This window comes from Anolis carolinensis, chromosome 5 (assembly GCF_035594765.1).
Source record: "Anolis carolinensis isolate JA03-04 chromosome 5, rAnoCar3.1.pri, whole genome shotgun sequence".
Taxonomy (NCBI): Eukaryota; Metazoa; Chordata; class Lepidosauria; order Squamata; family Dactyloidae; genus Anolis; species Anolis carolinensis.
Window position 1 is genome coordinate 44,667,234 of NC_085845.1, and position 21,772 is coordinate 44,689,005.

General features: G+C 38.8%; 1 protein-coding gene across 1 annotated transcript; it reads left to right on the forward strand.

Moving 5' to 3' along the window:
- Positions 1-1,925: 1,925 nt before the first annotated feature.
- On the forward strand, positions 1,926-21,403 carry znf330 (zinc finger protein 330). Its single transcript, XM_003221667.4, has 11 exons — positions 1,926-2,073; positions 3,928-4,026; positions 9,266-9,395; positions 10,522-10,541; positions 10,646-10,716; positions 12,468-12,547; positions 13,897-14,023; positions 16,232-16,336; positions 17,778-17,824; positions 19,228-19,345; positions 20,165-21,403. The coding sequence occupies exons 3-11, from the start codon at positions 9,276-9,278 to the stop codon at positions 20,434-20,436; spliced, it is 960 nt and encodes a 319-aa protein (XP_003221715.1). The 5' UTR covers positions 1,926-2,073; positions 3,928-4,026; positions 9,266-9,275; the 3' UTR covers positions 20,437-21,403.
- Positions 21,404-21,772: the final 369 nt, after the last annotated feature.

The following is a 21,772-nucleotide window of genomic DNA, read 5'->3' on the forward strand; positions in this document are numbered from 1 at the left end:
TGCATTCTGCCATGCAGGAACACTCAATCAAAGCACCTCCACCAAATGGCCATTCAGTCTCTCCTTGAAAACCTTCAGAGGACATTTTGCCATGGTCTGAGGCAGTATCATCATACATCTTCTCATAGGCAAGGTTTTTCCCCAGCTACTTTAAATGTCTTTAGCATTAACGTGTGGGTTTCCTTAGGCTCCATCTTCATAAAACTAACAGAAAAGTGACTATTTTCAAACTGTAGATGGGGCAGCCTAACAATAGGAGTTGGGACTTATACAGCTCCATCACAGAGATATTTTGACAGTTTCCACAGTCTGTTCTTTCCACCTTTTTGAAAAGGATGATGATGATGGTGTCCTTGAAGTCTTCTGAGATTTTCTCGGTCATCCACACTTTTTCAATGAGCTGCTGGAGTTGTTGTTTCAGCTCAGGTCCACCCTCTTTAAAGATTTCAAAGGGGATCCCATCAGGTCTTCTGGATTTGTTATTTTTTAATTGGCTCATGGCTTTGCTGACTTCCTCCACCGGCCACAGGTTGAAATCTCATTCGACTCTTACATTGCAATCATCCGGGAGGATGATTTTGGCTTCTTTAGGTATCTTCAATAGCATGGTGTCCAGCTGACAGTAGAAAAATTTCCTCGTCAGCATCTAGTGTTGGTACATGAACACTTATGATAGTTGCCTGCTGGTTTTTGGCAAGATTAATTTGGAGGGTTTAGAGTCATTCATTGGGTTCATTGTCTGTGTTATCCAACAGTGTCTGTATGTTCCACGTTCCAAAACCCATTTGTCTTTTTTGACCGCAAGGTGGTGACCTCTCTGGATGCAGCAGTATATTCCTTTGCTGAACATCTCTTATCATCAGGAAGTTCTTCCTAATGCTTAGGTGGAATGTTTTTTCCTGCAATTCTTCGACAGCGGAAAGAGTCTTCCTAGCAGGTTGTCTTAAGACATGAAACTCCTTCCAGATAGTCTGGATTTTTTTTCCTTTTTGCTGGTAAGACCTATTTAAAACAAGACTTAACCGACCAAGGTGAGGAGAAAAGCAATTTGGTGTGCATTTCCCACAAATGTCTTAAAAGTAGTGCTTTCATTGGAATGATGGTTTAACAGCTTTATCGCATTTTAGATCAGATAGCTCCAGATTTTTCTGTAGGTTTAGACGAGCCGCAGGCCATATTTCCAAGGTGCTATCTGTGGGTACAGAATCTATGGATTCTTTATCCACGGATACAACCATTTCCAGCTTGACAATATTCAAAAAAAGTTTTTAAATCCAAAAAACAAACCTTGATGTTGCCATTTTATACAATGAATTCCATTTTACTATATTATTGCACAGACTTCTCACATTAGGTGCATCTACATCAGGCAAGCGCAAATTTTGGCCATCCAGGTGTTTTGGACGTCAACTCCCACAAATCTTAACTGCTTGTAGGCTGTTAGGAATTGTAGGAGTTGCGGTTCAAAACACCCGAAAGGCCAAAGTTTGCCCATGGCTGATCTGCACTCTAGAATTAACACAGTTTGATCCCACTTTAACTGCCTTGGCTCAATGCTATGGACATATGGGAGTTTTAGCTTGGTAAGGCACCAGCACTCTTTGGCAAGGAGACCTTGTAAAGCCACAACTTCCAGGATTTCATAGCACTGCGCCATGGTAGTTAAAGTGGTCTCAAACTGCATTAATTCTATAGTGTAGATGTACCTTAAATCACCCAGTTTATTCTGGAAGAAACTAAATAACACATTGAGCGGGCTTGATACTTTTCAGTCCCTCCAGTTCTTACAGTCTTGCTTTTTCCAGCCAAACACCCAAGGGAACAAACCTTTTTGTCCATTGAGGAATCCTGCTCTAAAAGGAACACAATGCTCCCTTGTCCCTTTAAGAAGGACATCCTAGGGCAACTCTTTTCCCAACTGAGGGCAGGAAGCGTCGTCAGCTGCTCGTACTGCGTCTGCGCAGTTCCGCCGAGCATGCGCATTAAGGGTAAGTTTGGAAGAGGTTCCTGGAAGAGCCTAGGTCAGGAGTGGCCACGCCGGCTTTCGTGTCTCTTCGTGGCGGGGGCTTGGAGGTGAGCGGAAACTGGGTTGTTCCAGCTGTCTCGCGTGTTTTCTCCCTTCTTCCAATGGAGTGGGATATTTGGGGGACCTTTAGCAGGGAGAATCAGGGGTGGGGGCACCGAAGGGGAACCCGAGGTGGTGGGCAAAACAGACCTTGATTTATCTCTTGGGAGGGCTTTAGCAGCAAACACCTTTACTGTAGAATTGATGCAGCTTGACACCATTGTAATGCTATGGGATCATGGGAGTTGTAGTTTCGTAAGCCACCAGCTTTATTTGGCAGAAAAGGGTCGTGATCTGGCAAAACTACAATCCCCATTATTCCATAGCATGGAATCATGGCAGTTAAAGTAGAGCCAAACTGCATTAACTCTACAGTGTAGATGCACCACCCTGTTTTTCTCCTTGCTCCCAGCCTGAGTGAGGATCTTCTCTGCCCTGTGTCAGGCCTCATCCACACTGACATACAATCTAGTTTGAAACTGCATCATATGGTCACTGTAGACCAGACATGGGCAGGCTGTTAGGAATAGTGGTAGTTGGAGTCCAAAACACCTGGAGGGCCAAAGTTTGCCTATACTTGCTATTTAATGCTGTTCAATGCATTTCACTTCACTGTATGATCCATATAATCAATCCTCTTTTATAGTCCCAAAAGTAATATTTCAGAGATTTTTCCACCATGCCCCATTACCTAAATTATCCAACTACTCTTTTAGTAAGTAAGAAAATAATCAATTATCTGCAAATCGCTTCCATCTCTATGTGTGTTGATTTATGGTGAGCCTGTGGATTTCATAGGGTTTTCTTAGGCAAGGAATTCAGAGGTGGTTTTGGGAGTTCCTTCCTCTGAAATATAGCCTACAGCATCTGGTATTTGTTGGCGGTCTCCCATCCAAGTACTAACCAGGGCTGTCCTAGCTTAGTTTCCAAGATCAGACAGTTTGGTGCCTTTAGGAAAGTGGTTCCCAACCTTTTTTTGACCAGGGACCACTTTGACCCAGAGACCACTCTCCAACATTAGTACTAAAAGGGTTACAAATCAGTTTTTGGTCAACTTTAGATTCATTTTTGTTATTGTTATCCAGTTTTGCATTGGATAGACCGCATCAACTCTAGTTTCTGATACAGAACATATTCCATCCAGTAGTTGCCATCTGCTCACCCACAGAAAATCATATTTAATCATCTAAAGCTGATGTGATCTATCCAACACAGTTTTCTGAATCAGCACCCAAAATAACCCCAGTAACAGGCCTAAAATGAAAACACCAAGGTGCCCTCACTTCCAGGCGCCACATGGAACGGCTCCACTTGGGGAGGGAGGAGGAGAAGCAGAAGTTAGAAGGCTTGTTGTTGCGCCTTTCTTGGGTAGTCAGTCTCTCCCCTCCTGACATCCCCTTTGCCTCGGCACTATAAGAGGGTTTTGTGAGACCAGTTGCTCTCGTTGCAACGGTGTAGTAACGATGAGGGTGCATGCGGGCCATATTTTAGTTCTTGGGGACCACTGGTGACCCATGGATCACAGTTTGGGAACCACTGCTCTGAAATATTGCACCTGGCATTTGTTGGCGGTCTTCCATTTAAGTACCAACCAGGGCTGTCCTGGCTAAGTTTCCAAAATCAGACAGACAGGGTTGGTGCTTTTAGCATATTTAATTGTGTATTTCTTGCTGAACTTATCAAGGGTAACAAGATACTAGATTGGAGAGGGGCATATGATTGAGACAGAGCACAGTAAAGTTCCTTTACTGGACTATAACTTCCAGTGGCCACCCTGTTAGGTGGGGTATCCTTAGAGTTGTAATATAAAAAGTGATTTTTTTCAGGTTTTAATTCTGTTTTCCCACCTAAAATCCCAACAGGTTTGAGGTTCATCACATATATAGTACTCCAAGGTTGTCTACTTATTGATTTGACTTGAAACTGTCACTGAAAGCAGCCTGGAATTCAGGATCAAGGAGGTAAGAAACTGTCGTTTTAGGAGCCACTGTCAGACCATTGGTCAATGTAACTGAATATTGTTTATGTGTGTGTTGGTTGCCTTCTTCAGGCATTGAATGTTTGCCTTTTTATGATTGGAATCTGCTCTGAGTAACTTTGGGGAGATAGGGCGGAATGCAAATATAGGTTTTATTATTATTATTATTACTATTATTATTCAAACAGCAAAACAATTGCCACATGAGTGTTAATCCTTCCCTATGCTATCCAAAGCCTATATATATATATGTGTGTGTGTGTGTGTGTGTGTGTATATATATATATATATATATATATAGAGAGAGAGAGAGAGAGAGAGAGAGAGAGAGAGAGAGAGCGAGCGAGCTGGGGTTACATTTAAAAAGTGACCTTTTTTACTTACATACATATTTAACTTAAGATCAGACCTACAGAACCTGTCTTGTGCATAACCTGGGGACTGTCTATACAGTCTAGTTATAATTCTCTGATAATTCCTCCTCTGGAAATCCATTCAATATGAAGTTTAATTGTAATTTGTTAGATGTTTTAAAAATCCTTTTATGTGTATGCTCTTGGCTGTTTTAGACATTTGCACAAATCTGTTGTGCTGTATTTGCAGTGGACTCTGCAGAAAATGCTTCAGCTATACTTCATAAAAAGGAAAATCAGCCAATTTAGCAAGCCTTGAAAATGCTGATTTGTTAGCAGTAAATGTTTGATTTTTGTACTTATTGTATATACCAGTGACAATGTAATTTTTTCTCTGGCGAAAAGGGGTTGCAAGTGGAAAAAGTTTTAAGAATCCCTAATCTAAACCATGCCAACTCGGAAAACCTATGTGGTCTTACATCACCCTACATTCAACCTAACCTCTGTGCTGCCTGTAAATGAAATGGCTTGGGGAATCCCAGGCTATTCAGCAGTTTTTACAGAACAGAAGGGGAATACTTCACAGAAGCTGAATTGGTGGAAGCATTATAACTTATTTGGGCTATTTGTATTTAAATGTACTGTATGTATACGTATGGAGCCCCCAGTGGTGCAGCGGATTAAACTGCTGAGCTGCGGAACCTACTGACCGAAAGGTTGGCGGTTTGAATCCAGGGAGCAGGGTGACCTCCCACTGTTAGTCCTAGCTTCTGCCAATCTAGCAGTTCGAAAACATGCAAATGTGAGTAGATCAATAGGTAACGCTCTGGTGGGAAGGTAACGGCTGGCCACATAACCTTAGAGATGTCTATGGACAACGCCGGCTCTTTGGCTTAGAAATGGAGATGAGCACCAACCCCCAGAGTCGGACACAACTAGACTTAATGTCAGGGGAAAACCTTTACCTTATACGTATGTATAGGTACACACCCTATGAATAACAACATAATATAAATACATTACTAAGCAACTATAAGTACAGTATTCCTTTACTCATATAAAGGATATAATTTTAGTATTCCTGCATTGAAAGTTAAGATCTATTAGCTTCAGAGTAAAATCTAATATTCTGATTACTTTCTTAAACAAAATAAAGAAGAATTGCCAATCACAACAGAGTTGCAGCCCAGGATAAAAAAATCAGTTGTGTAAAATTGGGCAAATGGTGCCCAATTAATTAATTAATTAAGTGGTGCCCAATTATTATGCTTTTTTCTGCACTCTTATATGGTATTCCATTCCAATTCATTTTTCTATTGGCTTAAGTTTCTTGTTTTGATGATATAAAAGATAATTAACAGCTTGGTAACATTTGTACTGTCCTCTTGAGTGCAAGAGCAGAAAGAATTTTTGATGATAGTGTTGCTTACGGTCTATATCCTCTTGACATTTTTGAAGTGTCCAATTTTTCTGTAAATTGCCACGACATTGCTTCAAGGTATGTAATAAATGCCTGGAATTATATCTATAAATACTCAAGATTGAAGTTCTTATTGCTAAATTGACATTAAACAGGAAGGAAATTTGGTTTATAATATGATACTGGGTGTGCAGTGGTATAAATGTCATGCAGCAGAATAATGATTGTTGCCAGGCATCTCAGCATGCAACTTTGAATGTAAAATACGACTTTTTAATGCAATTTAAATACAGTGAGGGAAGTTAGGGAGCAAGCTAACCAATTTATATGGGTTATCAGAAAAGAAAAGTAATAAGAAAAATATATGGCATTCTGCAGGATAGTATACAGGATTGTTTTCTAAGGCAGTTCTTTCAAAACCCTCCAATAAAATTCCCTCATTGTTAAAAAATACAGTAATATATATTTATTCCGCTTCTTATCCTCAGGTATGAACATAAAATTAAAATTGGGCTTTTTTATCTAGCTCATTTTGTCTTTCTTACTTGGACAAGAAAGAAGGCATGCATTGTAATCCTGTTTGCACATTCACTGTGAATTGTGAGACTTCTTCAGTTGGGGAGAAACAGTCTTATATGTATTTGGTGGAAGTTTGCAAACCATTAGTATCCTCTGAACACTATGCACATCACAGGGTGGGAAGCAACTGTCAGTGATGTTCTCCTGATACAGCAGCTCTTTCATTAAATCTGGCAATTTCTGAAACAGGAACCTTTACACAGTAATTGTTTTGGATCCTTCTGGTCTTCCAAATGCCATTTGTTATCCTATATACTCATGTATAGATCTTGAAATTTTAGTCAAAAAAGGTCATCCCAAAATACCTTGGTTGACTGATGCATGGGTCAATGTGCATACTCTACCTCCACTCTTATGAAATAAAGGAACCATTCCTCTCTGAGTAAAGTGTCACAAAACAAGAGCTTAGTCTGTCCCAGGAGAACCTAAAAGAAGCGCTGCCATGGCATTACCTTTTCAGGTGCCTGGGAAATGGTCTTGGTCAGGGATGGCTGGCTTTTTGAGGTGGCATTGGTGCTTTCTATTCTCTGTGAAAAGATCTTTGGCTTATCCCCAGGTCATATCAAAATCCATAATGTTGGCTCCAAAAACCTGTCCTTATACAACTTATATGTTTGTATACATCTGTGGTTCTCAACCTGGAGTCCCCAGATGTTTTTGGCCTACAACTCCCAGAAATCCCAGCCAGTTTGTCAGCTGTTAGGATTTCTGGGGGTTGAAGGCCAAAAACATCTGGGGACCCCCAGGTTGAGAACCACCAGCATACACGGTATACTCATTTTCAGAAATGACTGCTTAAGTGGTGTCGTTTGTGCTTAGTAAGGTTACGTTGAAATTATAGGTTTCTAGAGTTCATTGTTCTACCATGATTGTTTTAATCAGGTGGTTCAGTGATTGATAAAAGCAAAGGCAACCCTCACCACATATCAGGACTGTTTGTTTGATCCATATGTGTGTCACCTCTCTTCCTGAAGTGGGACCAAAAGTGACTCACAAAAAGAATCTGCTATAACCTGAACACTAAAATTTAGCTCATACTGCCAATTCAATAAGCTTTAGAAAATGAATTTCAACTTTTTTTTTAGAATCGTGGGGAAATAGTACAAAAGTTAGATAACTACCCACTAATGACATTTGGAGAAAGGAAGTTTAGCAACCTCACGAGGACTGGTATAGAAACCTGTAACTTCAGTATATGTTTCCTTGCAAGGGATGGTTCTTCGTGGTCCTAAAGCAATAGCACATTTAGTTTTGTACCACTTATCTCTATAGATGTTTCCTTCAGTCTTGTCTCTTTATGCAGAATTTCAGTGGAGTGTAACCCATCTCAGAGAAACCCAGATCATTGATCTGTAAGAACGATCCTTTTATCATTGTATTCTGTGTGCATCTGTTAGTACTGGAACTGTTATGAGATGCAAAAGATACAGGAGGGGTGATGCCTAGCTTGACAACAGTACATGGAGTCTTTGTGAACAACAAGTTAAACATGAACCAACACTTTGATACAGCAGCGTAAAAAGCCAATGGGATTTTGGGCTGCATCAAAAAGAGTATAGTGTCTAGATTGAGGGAAGTCATGGTGCCCCTCTATTTTGCTCTGGTCAGGCCTCACCTGGAATATTGTGTCCAATTCTGGACACTACAATTCAGTTCAAGCTGGAACATGTCCAGAGAAGGGCAACTACAATTATCCAAGGTCTGGAGATCATACTTAATGAGGAACCACTTAAAGAACTGGGCATTGGGTATGTTTAGCCTCCCGAAGAGAATGGAGACATGATAGCCATGTATAAATATATGAAAGAAAGTCATAAGGAGGATGGAGCAGGAGACTAGGACTCAAGAGTAATGGGTTGAAATTACAGAAAGGAAATTCCATCTGAACATTAGGAAGACTTCCTGACTGTAAGAGCTGTTCAGCAGCGGAACTCTCTGCCTCTGAGTGTGGTGGAATCTCCTTCCTTGGAAGCTTTTAAAAAGAGGCTGGATGGCCATCTGTCAGGGGTACTTTGTGTGTTTCCAGCATGGCAGGGGGTTGGACTAGATGATCCCCATAGTCTATTCCAACTCTATGATTCTGTGTTATTGTGTTCTGTGCTTGGATAATTTTGGAGGTAGGCAATGTTTGAGTTTCAACAACAAAATAATTATATTTGGTGAAGAAGAACTGTTGCTTTATTCTGCTGTTTCTGTATGCCTGGTAGTGAGTTATTCTAATGCCAATTTTAGATTAGTATCTTAGTTTTTAGATCTTTGCATGCCACAGTGAACTTGTAGATCTTTGCCATCGGCCGAATCTTGAGTAATGAGAAAGCAAATCAGGTGCAAAACGTTTGGAAATGCTGGTGTAATTCATCTTTGATGTATGTGTGGACTTCATATCTCTTCCATGTCTACCTCTTGGAACTTGTTTTTTTTCAGCTTTCAGCTCTTGATAGATGCTGAATTGATTATCAGCATGACTGTGTGACTCTGATGATATTTCTATAATACGAGAATACCCCCATTAAATTCCCATCATACTAATGAGCTGAACAGCTTCCTTTCATGCATACCATTTCATTAGGGTTTTTTTTTAATATTTCCCCCTCCAGGCTATTGAGTTAGCTTTGGCAGGAATTCTCAAAAGTAGGTCCTTGGATGCTGTTTCAACACAAACCAAGTCATCCTTAAGCATTGACAATGCTGAGTGGGGATGGTGGGAATGGCAATCCAAGAGCTCCTCAAGGTCCAGGGTTTTCACTCGGAGCCTATTAATAGTCCCATTAATAAATATTCAGAAAGGCATATATTGTAGTTTTTAAAAAGAGGGTAGGTAATTGTAGTGGCTATTAATTCTGCATTTTAAATAATGTTCTGGCTTTCAGAAACTGAAGGATGCCTAAAAAGAAGACAGGCGCTCGCAAGAAGGCTGAGAATCGTAAAGAACGTGAGAAACAAATTAGAGCCTCAAGGGGCAATATTGATCTGGCAAAACATCCCTGCAATGCTTCAATGGTAAATTAAAAGACATTTCTTACCTTTTCACTGTAATGTCTAATAAAATTGAAATAAAATTCTTTTTTTCATGATTTTTATTGAAAGAAAGTATACAACAATAATAAAGCAGGCAAAGAGATTATGATGTTATATATTTTAAAGAATTGAAATAAAACTCATCATTGAAAAATTCATCATTTTTTCTCTCTGTGCCAAAGATAGGAGAGAGAGATAGCACAGTTTCAAGTCTGATGCTTTTTAAAAAAGAATAACCTGGTTAGGTCCTCAATCCCTAACCAAGAGATTTTGCAGAGCATGTTTAGTGTTATGAATCCTTCTGAAAAAAATATATTACAAACACAGACATTTTTTAATTTATTTACTTATAACAATATTTATGTCCTTCCCTATATCCTTGGCCCTTGAAAAATAACCAAGACATCAGATTAACTAGAGAATCAACAAATTGATATTGACTCTGGCACTTTAATATTATTTGTAATTTGGTTGTGGCTGGTATGTTGTATTGCCTATTTTAATTGACAATTTCAGTAGCCGTTATTGCTGAGTTTTATGGATTATTTTATTTAAATTGCGTTTGGGCTTTTATTTTTAAGTAAGTGTTGTTTTATATTAATTGTTATTGTTTAATATGGTGCTGTAACTTACCTGTATTTTAATGGCACTATTATGTGCTGTTTTGTAAGCCACCCCGGGTCCCTTTTGGGAAATGATGCTGGGATAAAAACGTTTTTGTTGCTGTATTTGAAGCTCTCAGGTTGTCTTATAATCAAAAAATAAAGCCATAAACAATTAAAACAATTTTAAGGAATTAAAATATATTTTAAATAGTTTATCAGTTAAAACCAGGACAATGTAAACAATTTTTGTATTAATGGAAATGAAATAACACTGTGCCGAATGTATATTCTACATAGACTACAGAAAAGACAGCCCTAATCCTATCACAATTCTGAATCGTATAGAAGGATTTCAGACAACAGCTAGTCTGGCTTTGTTTTATTGTTAGAAAAAATGCAGTGTTATTTTGGATTAGACATTGCTGTAAAATGCTACTTTAAATTCACAGATTTGTCGACTCTAAATGGAAACTCCAAAAAACTAATTATTTGTTCTCTTACAGGAATGTGACAAATGCCAAAGGTAGATAAACATTTCCAGTGTTTTCTTTAAATTAAACTTTTTTTGGCATTGTTCAAAACATGCTTTGTTCAATTACTTGTTCCATCCTTTTTTTGTTCTGGCAGACGGCAGAAGAATAGAGCTTTTTGCTACTTTTGTAGTTCTGTTCAAAAGCTGCCCCTCTGTGCTCAGTGTGGTAAGTGTGCCCAGCTTAAGATGTATTCTAGTCATTCTCTTGTACCTGTTACTGCTGTAGGTCTGTGTCTAGAATTAATTTCATATTTTCATCTTTGGATTTCTTGGGCATCTGCTGGGGTGGAACAGGGCAAGGGAATCTGCTGCTGTCCACAAGATGGTGAACTCCAGGTCTCTTCCGCTCTAGCAGTCTTGGCTAATGCTGATGGGATCTATAATTCACAATAATTTGGAAAGCCATAGTTTTCCTGAATCAGAACATGTTGACCAGTCTTACGAAAGATACTGCAGCTTGAATAGAAGGACCATATCACCCTATAGGGAAAAAATATATATATAGAGATATAAGATCTTCAGGGGAGGCTTTTCTCTCCACCTTTCTGTCTTCTCAAGATGTTTTTTTGGGAACTTCACAGTAGCTGCTCCCAAAATCTAGAGCTCCCTGTGGCCCCTTCCATTCTCTTGCTGACAAATTGAAGCATTCTTATTACATTAGGCTTCTAGAAAGCAGCTGTGATGGACTTTTGAAAGTGTGATGTGCTGTTTTGTTGGGTTTTATGTTTTTAAAGATGAATTTTAATGGTCTAAACTTAAACAGATTACACTATGTAACAAAATTAAAAAAAAAATCTGTTCCTGGTTTTAAAGTGTTATTTCCTGTTTATTTGTGCGGTACTTACTTTGAAAGTAGTTGTCATACTACAGAAACTTTGTTTTTGTGGGTTGTTGTGCATTTTCAGGGCTGTATGGTTATGTTCCAGAAGCATTCTCTTCTATCGTTTCATCCACATCTATGGCAGGCATCCTCAGAGGTTGTGAGGTACCTCTGAGGATGCCGGCCATAGTTGGGGGTGAAATGTCAGGAGAGAATGCTTCTGGAACATGGTCATACAACCCAGAAAATGCACAACTCAGTGATTCTGGCCATGAAAGCCTTCGACAACACTTTGTTTTTGTGGCTGCCACAAATTATGTTGAATTGGTTGAGACTCATTCAAAAACTACAGCAAAATGTGCTGCAGGATGTTCTGCAAAAACAAAGATTTTGCAGTTTAATAAACTTTCCCCATGTTTTTATGATAGAACCAATTAGGAAATGACATTTATAACCCAGGAACAAAAATCATGTTACATAATGTTAAATTTTAAAATAATTTCTATTTGTACTTTTAATTGATGTTTTTGTTTAGTTTTTAATCCATACTGTTTCAATAGGTTGTAAACCCCTTAAGTTTCTTTGTTGGGGAAAGAATGGCATTTTTTAATATTATGCAATGTGTTATATGCAAAGATTCCCTCTGTAGATGAAGATAAGATCAGCGGGGATCAGGCTGCTCACAATATGCTCTTGAAAGCAGCTTCTCCTTGGGTGCCAGATCTAACTGGAAACCCAGTCACAGAGCTGAAAAAGTAGGTTTATCTCTTCCCTCTGTGAAAAGAAGCAATGGAAGTCGGCTACACTTCTGCTCCTTCCTCTGTGGACAAAACAATGGAAACATGGTTGTGCTTCTGTCTCCTGAAAAGGAGCCCATTTCCTTCCTCTTTGGAGAAAAGCAACAAAAGTCCAGTTGGGCTTGTCATCTCCCAAGAAGGGAGTTCATCTTGACATAGAGGAGTGATGGAAGCCTGTGCTTTTGTCTGCCGAGAAAGGAAATTGATTCCTTTCCATGGATTTAGTCAGTAAAAAAATCATACAGTCTACTGAGATTTCTTAATTAGATGAGACCATAATTCTTATATTTTGAAATACAGGGAAGACCAAGTGTATGATGAAATCCTCAGACTGTGTCATAAAACATGCTGGCGTATACAGCACTGGACTTGCAATGGTGGTACGTATTTATATAAAGTAATATAGGAAATCTTTAGAAATTTTGGCCTTCCAGAAGTCTTGACTACGGCTCCCATCAGCTTTACCCAGCCTGGTCCGTGACAAGGCTTTATAGGAGTTGTAATTGAAAACATCTGGACTTCTGTATTTTCAAAGGCTTTCATGGCCAGAATCACTAGGTTGCTGTGAGTTTATCGGGCTGTATTGACTTCCTTTTCAAAGATAACTTGTTTTATATTTTCATGGTTCTGGTCTTACTATTTGCTTGTTCTCTTAGGTAATTCTGCTGCAGAAAAATGCAGAAACCACAATGTTTGCACAGATTATTGTGCATGCTGAAGTTCTGTTCAAATTAGTTGAAACAAAGCCATAGTGAAATACGGACTAGATTTCAGCGCAGTTTGTAAGAATCAAAATCCTGGATTTAAGATCTACAGATTTCAAGCAAAGCTGCATGTTATTTTGTTGAGATTGGGTTCGGTTGAGTGTGGTAGCACAAGAAGATGTAGAAAATGGGGCATATCTCAAATACATTTGGAAAAAAATCTGATTTATTTAAGTTATAATTTTTTCAACGAGAAAGCTTGAGAATGAGCACATTCAGAAGAAGTGATTCAGGCAGTGGATGTGACCAGCCAATACCTATGCAAAACACACTGTAACTCAAGAATTGTGCTAAGTTTGATTATGGCCAAAATGTAAAGGGACAGAAATTATTTCAGGGGATGAGTGAAAAAAGATGTCCATTTCCTTTCTCATACAGCAGGGCTGTTGACACTGAATCTTGTAGGAACTGGGCTATGACCCATATATAGGCAGGAAACTTTGACTTTGTATAAATAATTCTCACCTTAATTTATGGTTGTTCAGATTAAGAGGCAGTGTAGCTGGAGCTGATTCATTAGAGGGAGACCTATGGCATCTGGACCTATATGTGTACTGTGGGTTATGCAATCTCGTTGTTTGAGTGTTCTTCTCCAGTTCCCCTTCTGAACGTTTCTTGTTGGTGAGCATTGGGACAAGAGTAGGCTTCAACCTTGTGTCGTTACTTATGGGCTGGGAATTCAACAGTTTTGCAAAAATGAACACTGAGAACCTGGAATTCATTGCCAAGAATTTGGAAATTGGCAGCAAAATGTTTTTCTGCCCCAGGATGATTGCTAGTTGGAATGTACTCCATTGCTTCTTGGAACATGTACTGACTTGGAAAAGTGGCTACTTTGGACTACTGCAAGGAGAAAAAAAGTCACTTTTCCAACCTGTGCTTGGCTCCTTACTAAGAAGAATGTTCTTTAAGTAGAAAACAACAAGATCCATAGTAATATGTCAATTTATTTTCTTTTCCCTCAGGGAGCAATATGTGATTTCTGTGAAGCTTGGGTTTGCCATGGCAGGAAATGCCTCAGTACCCATGCTTGTATCTGTCCTCTTGCTGATGCAGAATGCATTGAGTGTGAGAGAGGGGTCTGGGACCATGGTGAGTTATTATCTGGCTAGAAGATTCTTCTTGTTTCAGTTGCATTTGTGTTAATTGGCAATGGCATTAATTGCAATGTCTAGTTATCTTAACCTATATTATTATTATTATTATTATTATTATTATTATTATTATTATTATTCTTGCTGTCCATGCACCTAGCTGGTTTTATTTTTAAAAAGAGAGAAACAAGACATTCTGTTTTTCTATCAGTAGTATTTATTTTATTATGTAAGAAGCAAACCGAGGGTACAGTTGTAATGTATTTAAAAACACAAACAAAGTTACAAATTTGGCAGTATACTAAATGTCCTTTGACCAGTAGCTGGCCACTTGGAGTGCCTCTCGTGTTGCTATAAGAAGGTCCTCCATTGTAGTAAAGTAGTAAAGAATATTGGATAATTCCACAGAAAAGTCCTTACAATGTGGATGAATTATGTGTGTTGTGGCTATCTATATGTTGTTGAACCATACATCTCAAGACCCCTTGTCATCGGCCATACTAATTGGGAGTTGAATTTAACCACTTCTAATGTACACATTCCTAGTGATAAAATTATGCATAATTGGTGCCAAAGAGCACATAGCTTCACGTGCAAGGGAATTGTGCCTCATACTAAATGTACCAATCCTTGTTAGAGTATTTGTGCAAGCTACTTTGACTGCATTAGCACATTAAGCAATTTATCACATGAACTTGCCTTGAATTGATTTACCTGTTGTCAGATGTTCTATATATGACAATAGAGGTCTGTTCTTCAGTGGATTATTGAGGATACTGCAGGTTTCAAGCTGCCAAACCATTGAATGGTATTTGAACATTTGCTTTCAATATGCAGACTCTATAGTTACAAGGTCTATTGTAATGTTTGAGGAAAATTGTAGCATCCTCTGCGAAATGAAAAATACTGTTTGTTTCTTGTGATTTATTCTGTTTCGTTTCATGTTTCAGGGAATGATCTTGTATTGTATCTCTTATTTATCCTAGTGGCTCTTAGCCATGTAACTATTTTTTGGTTAGATTGTATAGGAAAAATATTGAACAGAAATATTTTGCTTGAAGTTGATGCATCATAAAACGTCTACTACACATAACAACGTGCTTTGAAAATGAGTTAATATTTTAATTTCACATCAGCCAAGCTGTCATGAATTAACTGACCCTGTTCAATCTGAGTATTTAAGAAAGCTACACTAACCTAATGAAGAAAAATGCTATGAGCAGGATAAAACAAATCTTGCCTATACTTTACGTGTATTATTATAAGCCAGAGTATTTTCCCTGATGATGCAAGAGGACAGCTCTGGTTATAAAGAATTGCAATTACTGATTAGCGGGACAAAATATCTTTTTACAAAGCCGAATACATTCTTAATTATGATCACTGGGCTCCAATATATTCCTGAGCCTGGCGCAACGTCCTGCAGTTAAATCAGGGACCAGGTTACTTGATGTAATGCCAACATTCCCATTTTCTGAAGTCATTATATGAGGTTCCTGTCTTTAGAAGCGAGCCAGGTGGCAACTGGAGAGATGACAGTCTCAGTGGTGACACCAAGTTCCTGGAATTTAAAAAAAATATCCCATGCTCTGGATTACACTATGTAACAAAATTTGAAAAAAAATCTGTTTCTGGTTTGAAAGTATTATTCCTGTTTAATTGTGCAGTACTTACTTTGAAAATAGTTGTTACAATCTGGAAACCTCATTTTTTTGGCTGCCATAAATATGTTCAAGTGGTTGAGTCTCGATGAGATATTCACTGAAAAACTATAGCAAAATATGCTGCAGGATGTCCCACAAAAACAAAGTTTTTGCAGTTTAATAAACTTTCCCCATGTTTTTATTATAGAGCCAATTAGGAAATGACATTTATAACCCAGGAACAAAAAAAACCTGTTATATATTAAAACTGTTGATTCTATTTTTAAAAAAATCACCTGTTAATCAATTAATATATTAATGTATAAGCTCCACTGATTGTATTGATAATGAAAGACAGCATATTTTTTCTAAAAAGAAGGAACTCTCATACATTTAAATAAGCACTGTTGAATGTGTTGAACATTAATTAAATAAATGCATCTTATGAGTAAATTCAGATTTCCTCATTTCTCAAGTTATCTGGAACTATCACTTGGTGGAAGTAGGTAATATGCAGACTGGTGTTGATATTTTTTTTGTTTTTCTTTTTCTCGATTTTGCAGGTGGGAGAATATTCAGCTGCTCTTTTTGCCATAATTTCCTCTGTGAAGATGATCAGTTTGAACACCAGGCTAGCTGCCAAGTTTTGGAAGCTGAGACCTTTAAATGTAAGCTATTTCCCTAAAGCCTCTCTTATGAAAGGTTAACCCACTTTAACGGTTTCTGAAATAAATCCAGTGTGTGCTTCCATGGTGAATTTTAAATACATGACTCAAGAGGATAAATGCTGAAGTCAGTAGTTTCATGAGTATCTGGACTTGAGAAATTGGGACTTGCCACCTTCAGCCTCCGTATAGTTTGGAAAAGTGATCTCTTATAGACTCCAGCTCCTTGAATCCACCATCTAGTATGGCTAAGTGCAAGCTGAGGGATTCTGGGAGCTGGGGTTCATAAAAGTAATGTGCCTTTGCTCTGCCTTGAATGTAATAATTGCTTATCAGGAATTATGGATGATCAGAAACAAGCAGGAACATTTTAACAGGCCAAGAAACCTCCATCTGTGATTTTAGCATTGCATCTGAAATAGGATCTTTGACAAAAAGTCAGAATCAAGAGCTAAGTTTTTCTTATGTTGGCTTATTAGCCATGGATCCTGTTTCTGGCATGGTACTCAGATGGCTGCAACCAGGGGGAGGTTTTAGGGGTTCAAACCACCACCGAAATTTTTCAGGTTAAAAAAAAAGCCTGGTTTACTCATGAATTTTAACTGGTTAACCAAATCCCCATGCTAAGTCCATGAGATGCAAAAAATTAAGAGTCCCTCCAGGCACTATCTCAAGCAGATATTGACAGGTCTGTAGCCGGGGGGGGGGGGGGGGGGAGGGGGTGTTTAAACACCCCCCCCCCCCCTGAAATTTTCAAAACCCCCTCTGAAATTTTTTTCTGGCTACAGCCCTGGCTGCAACTCTTTATCAGATCTGCCCAGTATAGTCTATTCGGTATAGGCAATGATGAAGGATCTATACTTAGGATATTATTAGGATGCTGAAGAATGTCTGGTAATGTATAGTTGTCCCAGAATGTCTTAATATTTGATTTTTCAATATATGTAGCTAGTCACCAATTCAAGGGTAGAAAACTTGTTGTAAAGCAATTACCATTGGCCCTAGCTGACATAACCATGAACTGAAAGATGCACAACAACAGTTGGAAAAGCACAAGTTGCTCACTCCTGAACTGTTGGCTTGCTCTAGTATTAGGATACAGCATACTTTCAGTGTATACCTCCTGTGTATTTTCCCTCTTTTTAAAATCTAGTCCAAAGACGTTGCTTGTGCTTGTAGTATAAATGAATGGTTACAATCAAGAGAAACTCTCCTGCTTCCAGGGTTGTGTGGTGGGCCCCACACTCTGCAGGGACATCATTAAAATGCCTGCTACCTTTTTCAGGCCGAGGCTAAGCTTTCATTTTTCCTTGCACTCAAAAGATGCCCAAGCATGGAAGCCTCAGGCTATCCATTGAACTGAAGAGCTGACCTTGGTTAGAAGGCAGACGAGTAAAGCCACAAAATCTCATTACTCAACCATGCACTTTATCTCGCCTAATAGGTGTTTCCTGTAATCGACTTGGGCAGCATTCATGCCTCCGCTGTAAGGTAAAACCAAAAACATTTTAAAGGAGATGAATCAAATGCACTACTCTTGTACTTTAAATTTGCTGACAGTTCTTGTCATGTCCTTTTCCCCAATGCATCAAAAGTGTATCTTCTGATTTTTTCCCCCAAAGAAGTTATCCTTGTCCTGTTTCTATCATGCTTTGATTAACATAGCCTCCATGCTGTGATGCTAGACATTTCTATTGCTTCACTCAGGTCTTTTTAAGCTGTAACTGCTAAAATTATCTCTTTTGCTCATTGTCCTGCTGCTATTTCCCCCGCCTCCGCTCCCGCCCTTTTCCTTTTATTCAAAATGCTAAATGATATAATCTTTCCTTGGATATCTATACACCAATCTGTTTCTGTCTATATCCCTGAGATACTGGCTCATTTCAGTAGTATTACCGCTAACCCCAAAAATTGCATTCAAGGACTGCAGCTCCCAGTATCCCCAGACTATGGGGTTTTTGGGATGTGTAGTCCAAAGAAGTAACTTTCAGGCTTCAATTATTTGGATTTTAATTACTGGATTTATCTGTATACCTGTTTTGGCAGCCAACCAAATAATATATTGTCCCAGATAGTCCTGACTACTCAAAGACTCATCAACTCAGTTAGAAAATAGTTTGCTGCTCCATGGACAGTTTGTCATGTCTGTGTTGGTATCATACAGCTCGTAGTATCACATGTTACAGTATTAGGTTAGCTCTAGAAGTTACTGAGGTGTGTTTTAACATGGAAGTGCAAGCATTGCCATAAAACCCATTATTTGGGAGCAGGTTTATGTAGACTATGGATGGAAAACATGAGGCCTGCTCCAATTTTGACTGCATTTACTGGTGAAGCAGTAGTGGAGATAGATATGAGTAGCAGCTAAACAATATCTTAGAGGGCAGCATTTTCTTCTTTTCTGAAAGAACAAGTCCATTTTAGATAAGATTAAGAATATCTAAGGAAGTTTGCCACACCTCTTTTCCAGTCTCCTTCAGTTTTGTTATATATGCAATAAATCATACTTCTAAGTGAGAAACGAATGGTGGTGGCAATAATCCTGCCCATGTTTATGTTTCCATGTGTGCATACACACATGATCCATGTGAAGGCTCATGGGAATAAGGCTTCCATTGGGTACTAGTCATCATAAGTGTATGCTAACTGGGGGATAACAGTGAGAGAGGACTATGGATCTCTGTCTGTGGGCTCCTTATCAGGTTGCTTTGCTGAATGCTGCCTTATGTGAGTTTCAAATCTGATCCTGCTCAGCTGCTCTTATGTTTGCTAAAAGCAGTGTATATGTATCCTGCCATCACTCGTTTTCTATTATCATTTGTCATTGCGATGTTTTCCTGGCTGCTATATATACGATTATGATAAAATTATTATTTTTTTCTCCACTCCTGTAGGCTTGTTTCTGTGATGACCATACACGGAGCAAGGTTTTCAAACATGAAAAGGGAAAAGAGCCTCCTTGCCCAAAGTGTGGACATGAAACACAGCAGACCAAGGACCTCAGCATGTCAAGTAAGTTTGCTATGGGCACGTCCACCATAACCCCTTCAGTAGGAGGTGACTGTTCTTTCTGTGCTAGACAGCTTGGCATGGTTATCTGTATGTGACATAGTGCTCAAGTCGTTTGCCTCATGACCTTGAAACAGGGTTGTTTTTAGCTTCCAGGTATTTTATTGCTTTTTAATGAATTCAATGATTTTTTTGTGTGTCAGGAGCGACTTGAGAAACTGCAAGTCATTTCTGGTGTGAGAGAATTGGCAGTCAGCAAGGACGTTGCCCAGGGGACTCCTGGATGTTTTACCTTCCTGTGGGAGGCGTCTCTTATGTTTCCACATGGGACGCTGGAGCTGACAGACGGGAGCTCATGCCACTCCCCAGATTTGAACCTCTGGTCAGCAGTCTTGCCAGCACAAGGGTTTAACCCATTGAGCCACAGGGGACTCCTAATTCAATGAATAATGAATGTATTATTAGTTCAATTAATGTTTCTAGTTCTATTCTTCTCCATCCTTTCCTTTATTCAGAATTATAGGAAATATTGAGAAGGATAGGGCAGGTTTTGATTCAAAATTCATATAGTGAATTTGGAGCGGCACATACACACACATCTGGAATTCCAAAATACTCCAAAATCCAAGAATGACTATTTCTGATTTGGGGATTCTGGATAAAGAATGCTCAAACCATTTTACATTCTACTTCCAGAACATTCATTCACATCCAAGTCAATTCACTGCATGAAAATAGTTATATGATATCTGGGGATAGTCTTCCTTGGTGTGTAGTTTATTAACAGTGGGAAATCTTGTATGTCTTTCTGCCTTTTTTTAGCACGGTCTCTGAGGTTTGGCCGTCAAACAGGAGGTGAAGATACTGATGGGGCTTCTGGCTATGATGCCTATTGGAAGAACCTTGCAGCTGGGAAAGATACAGGCGATCATGATGAGGAATATGATGAATGTGAAGCAGATGAGGATGAAGATGATGATAACGAGGAAGGAGAGAAGGATTCGGAAACAGAAGTGACTGATGTGTTCAGTAACTTGCATTTGGGAAGGACCTATGCTAGTGGTTATGCTCACTACGAAGAGCCTGATGACTAAGTACCCGGAACAGGAAATAAGTTCCTGGAATATAGTAGCTCAGTTTCTGGAAAGACATGATCAGGGTTGGGCTGCCAGTTATGCTTTTATAGTGGGATAATATTTGAAAGGAATTCTATGTGTGCTTAGTGAGTTCTATGTTGGTACTGGAATAATTTCATTAGGCCTTCAAATAGTAAAACTTACTAGGAATCAAAGGGAATGAAGCATTTCCAGGAGATCAAGAAAACATTTCTACAGCTAATATATTTTAGTAGGTTCAATGAATAAAATGAGAATGAGTGCAGAAATCTTAACGTTTTTTCCCAGAGCTGAGAAAATAAATTTTTATACCACGTCCCAGAATCCATAAACCTGCAGGGCTGCTGACCATGGTAGCTGAAAAATTCTGAAAATTTTAGTTCAAAGCTAACTCTTTCAAGCCTTGATTTTCTTTGTAGCATAAGTCATAAATGTGAGGAGGCTAAGCCGTTTTCCTTTCCATAAATTCATCAGAAACATTTTTGAGTAATTTTGGTGTGGTGGTCCTATAATAATTATGTTATCAATTATAAGTATTTGTGGTGATGGCAACTACTATTTCATTTATATATGTGTATGTAGATGTGTACAGATGCACACACACATATATATATACATATCTATAGCAAGCTGTCTCTTGTTGAAACTGTATTTTCCCCCATAATATTGATCCTGCTTGAGCGCTTGGGAAATGCTTACTACAAGGTATTGTGCTCCAAATAAAAAGTGAAATTAAAGTTACTTTGACATTTTGTGTAAGCAAAACTGATCAATACTTCTTCTTGCATTGCTCTTCTGGAGCACTGTGAGTTCATGCCTTTTTATAAACACTGTACATTCATTGTAACTTGCTGTGTGGCTTGCATAAACTTTTGACCTTATATTTATTTCCATAAAAATGTCACTGCATCCTCCTTCATTAAATAAAGTCTCTCACAATCTTTCATTTTGTTTTCTTGTGTTTTCTTGCAATGGCACACGGTGGCATTAATAAACGTATGGTTCAGGTAACAGGCAGACAAAATATATTCCAAAAAGCCTTACTGAAATGAATGAAGTTGAGTATCCAGGGATCCATCCAGACAAAACTTTTGTCAGGGAGTTGTGCACGCTGGGCTAGGTAGTTGAATCCTCTGTCACCCTGACTGACTTGGTGAGTCAGCTTCTCTTCTTCTGCTCACCAGAAGGACCACCTGATGCAGCAGCAAAAGTGGCACCAACAAAACTACAGCTGAGTCACTGATTTACTACTGATCCCAGCAGGGCTAAATACTTTATTTACATATATACAGAGTTACTAAGAACCATAACTCTC

Coding starts and splice junctions, on each gene's coding strand:
- znf330 (XM_003221667.4), top strand. CDS start 9,276: ATGCCTAAAAAGAAGACAGGCGCTCGCAAGAAGGCTGAGAATCGTAAA. Junction 9,396..10,521: donor ATCCCTGCAATGCTTCAATG/GTAAATTAAAAG, acceptor GTTCTCTTACAG/GAATGTGACAAATGCCAAAG. Junction 14,024..16,231: donor GAGAGGGGTCTGGGACCATG/GTGAGTTATTAT, acceptor TCGATTTTGCAG/GTGGGAGAATATTCAGCTGC.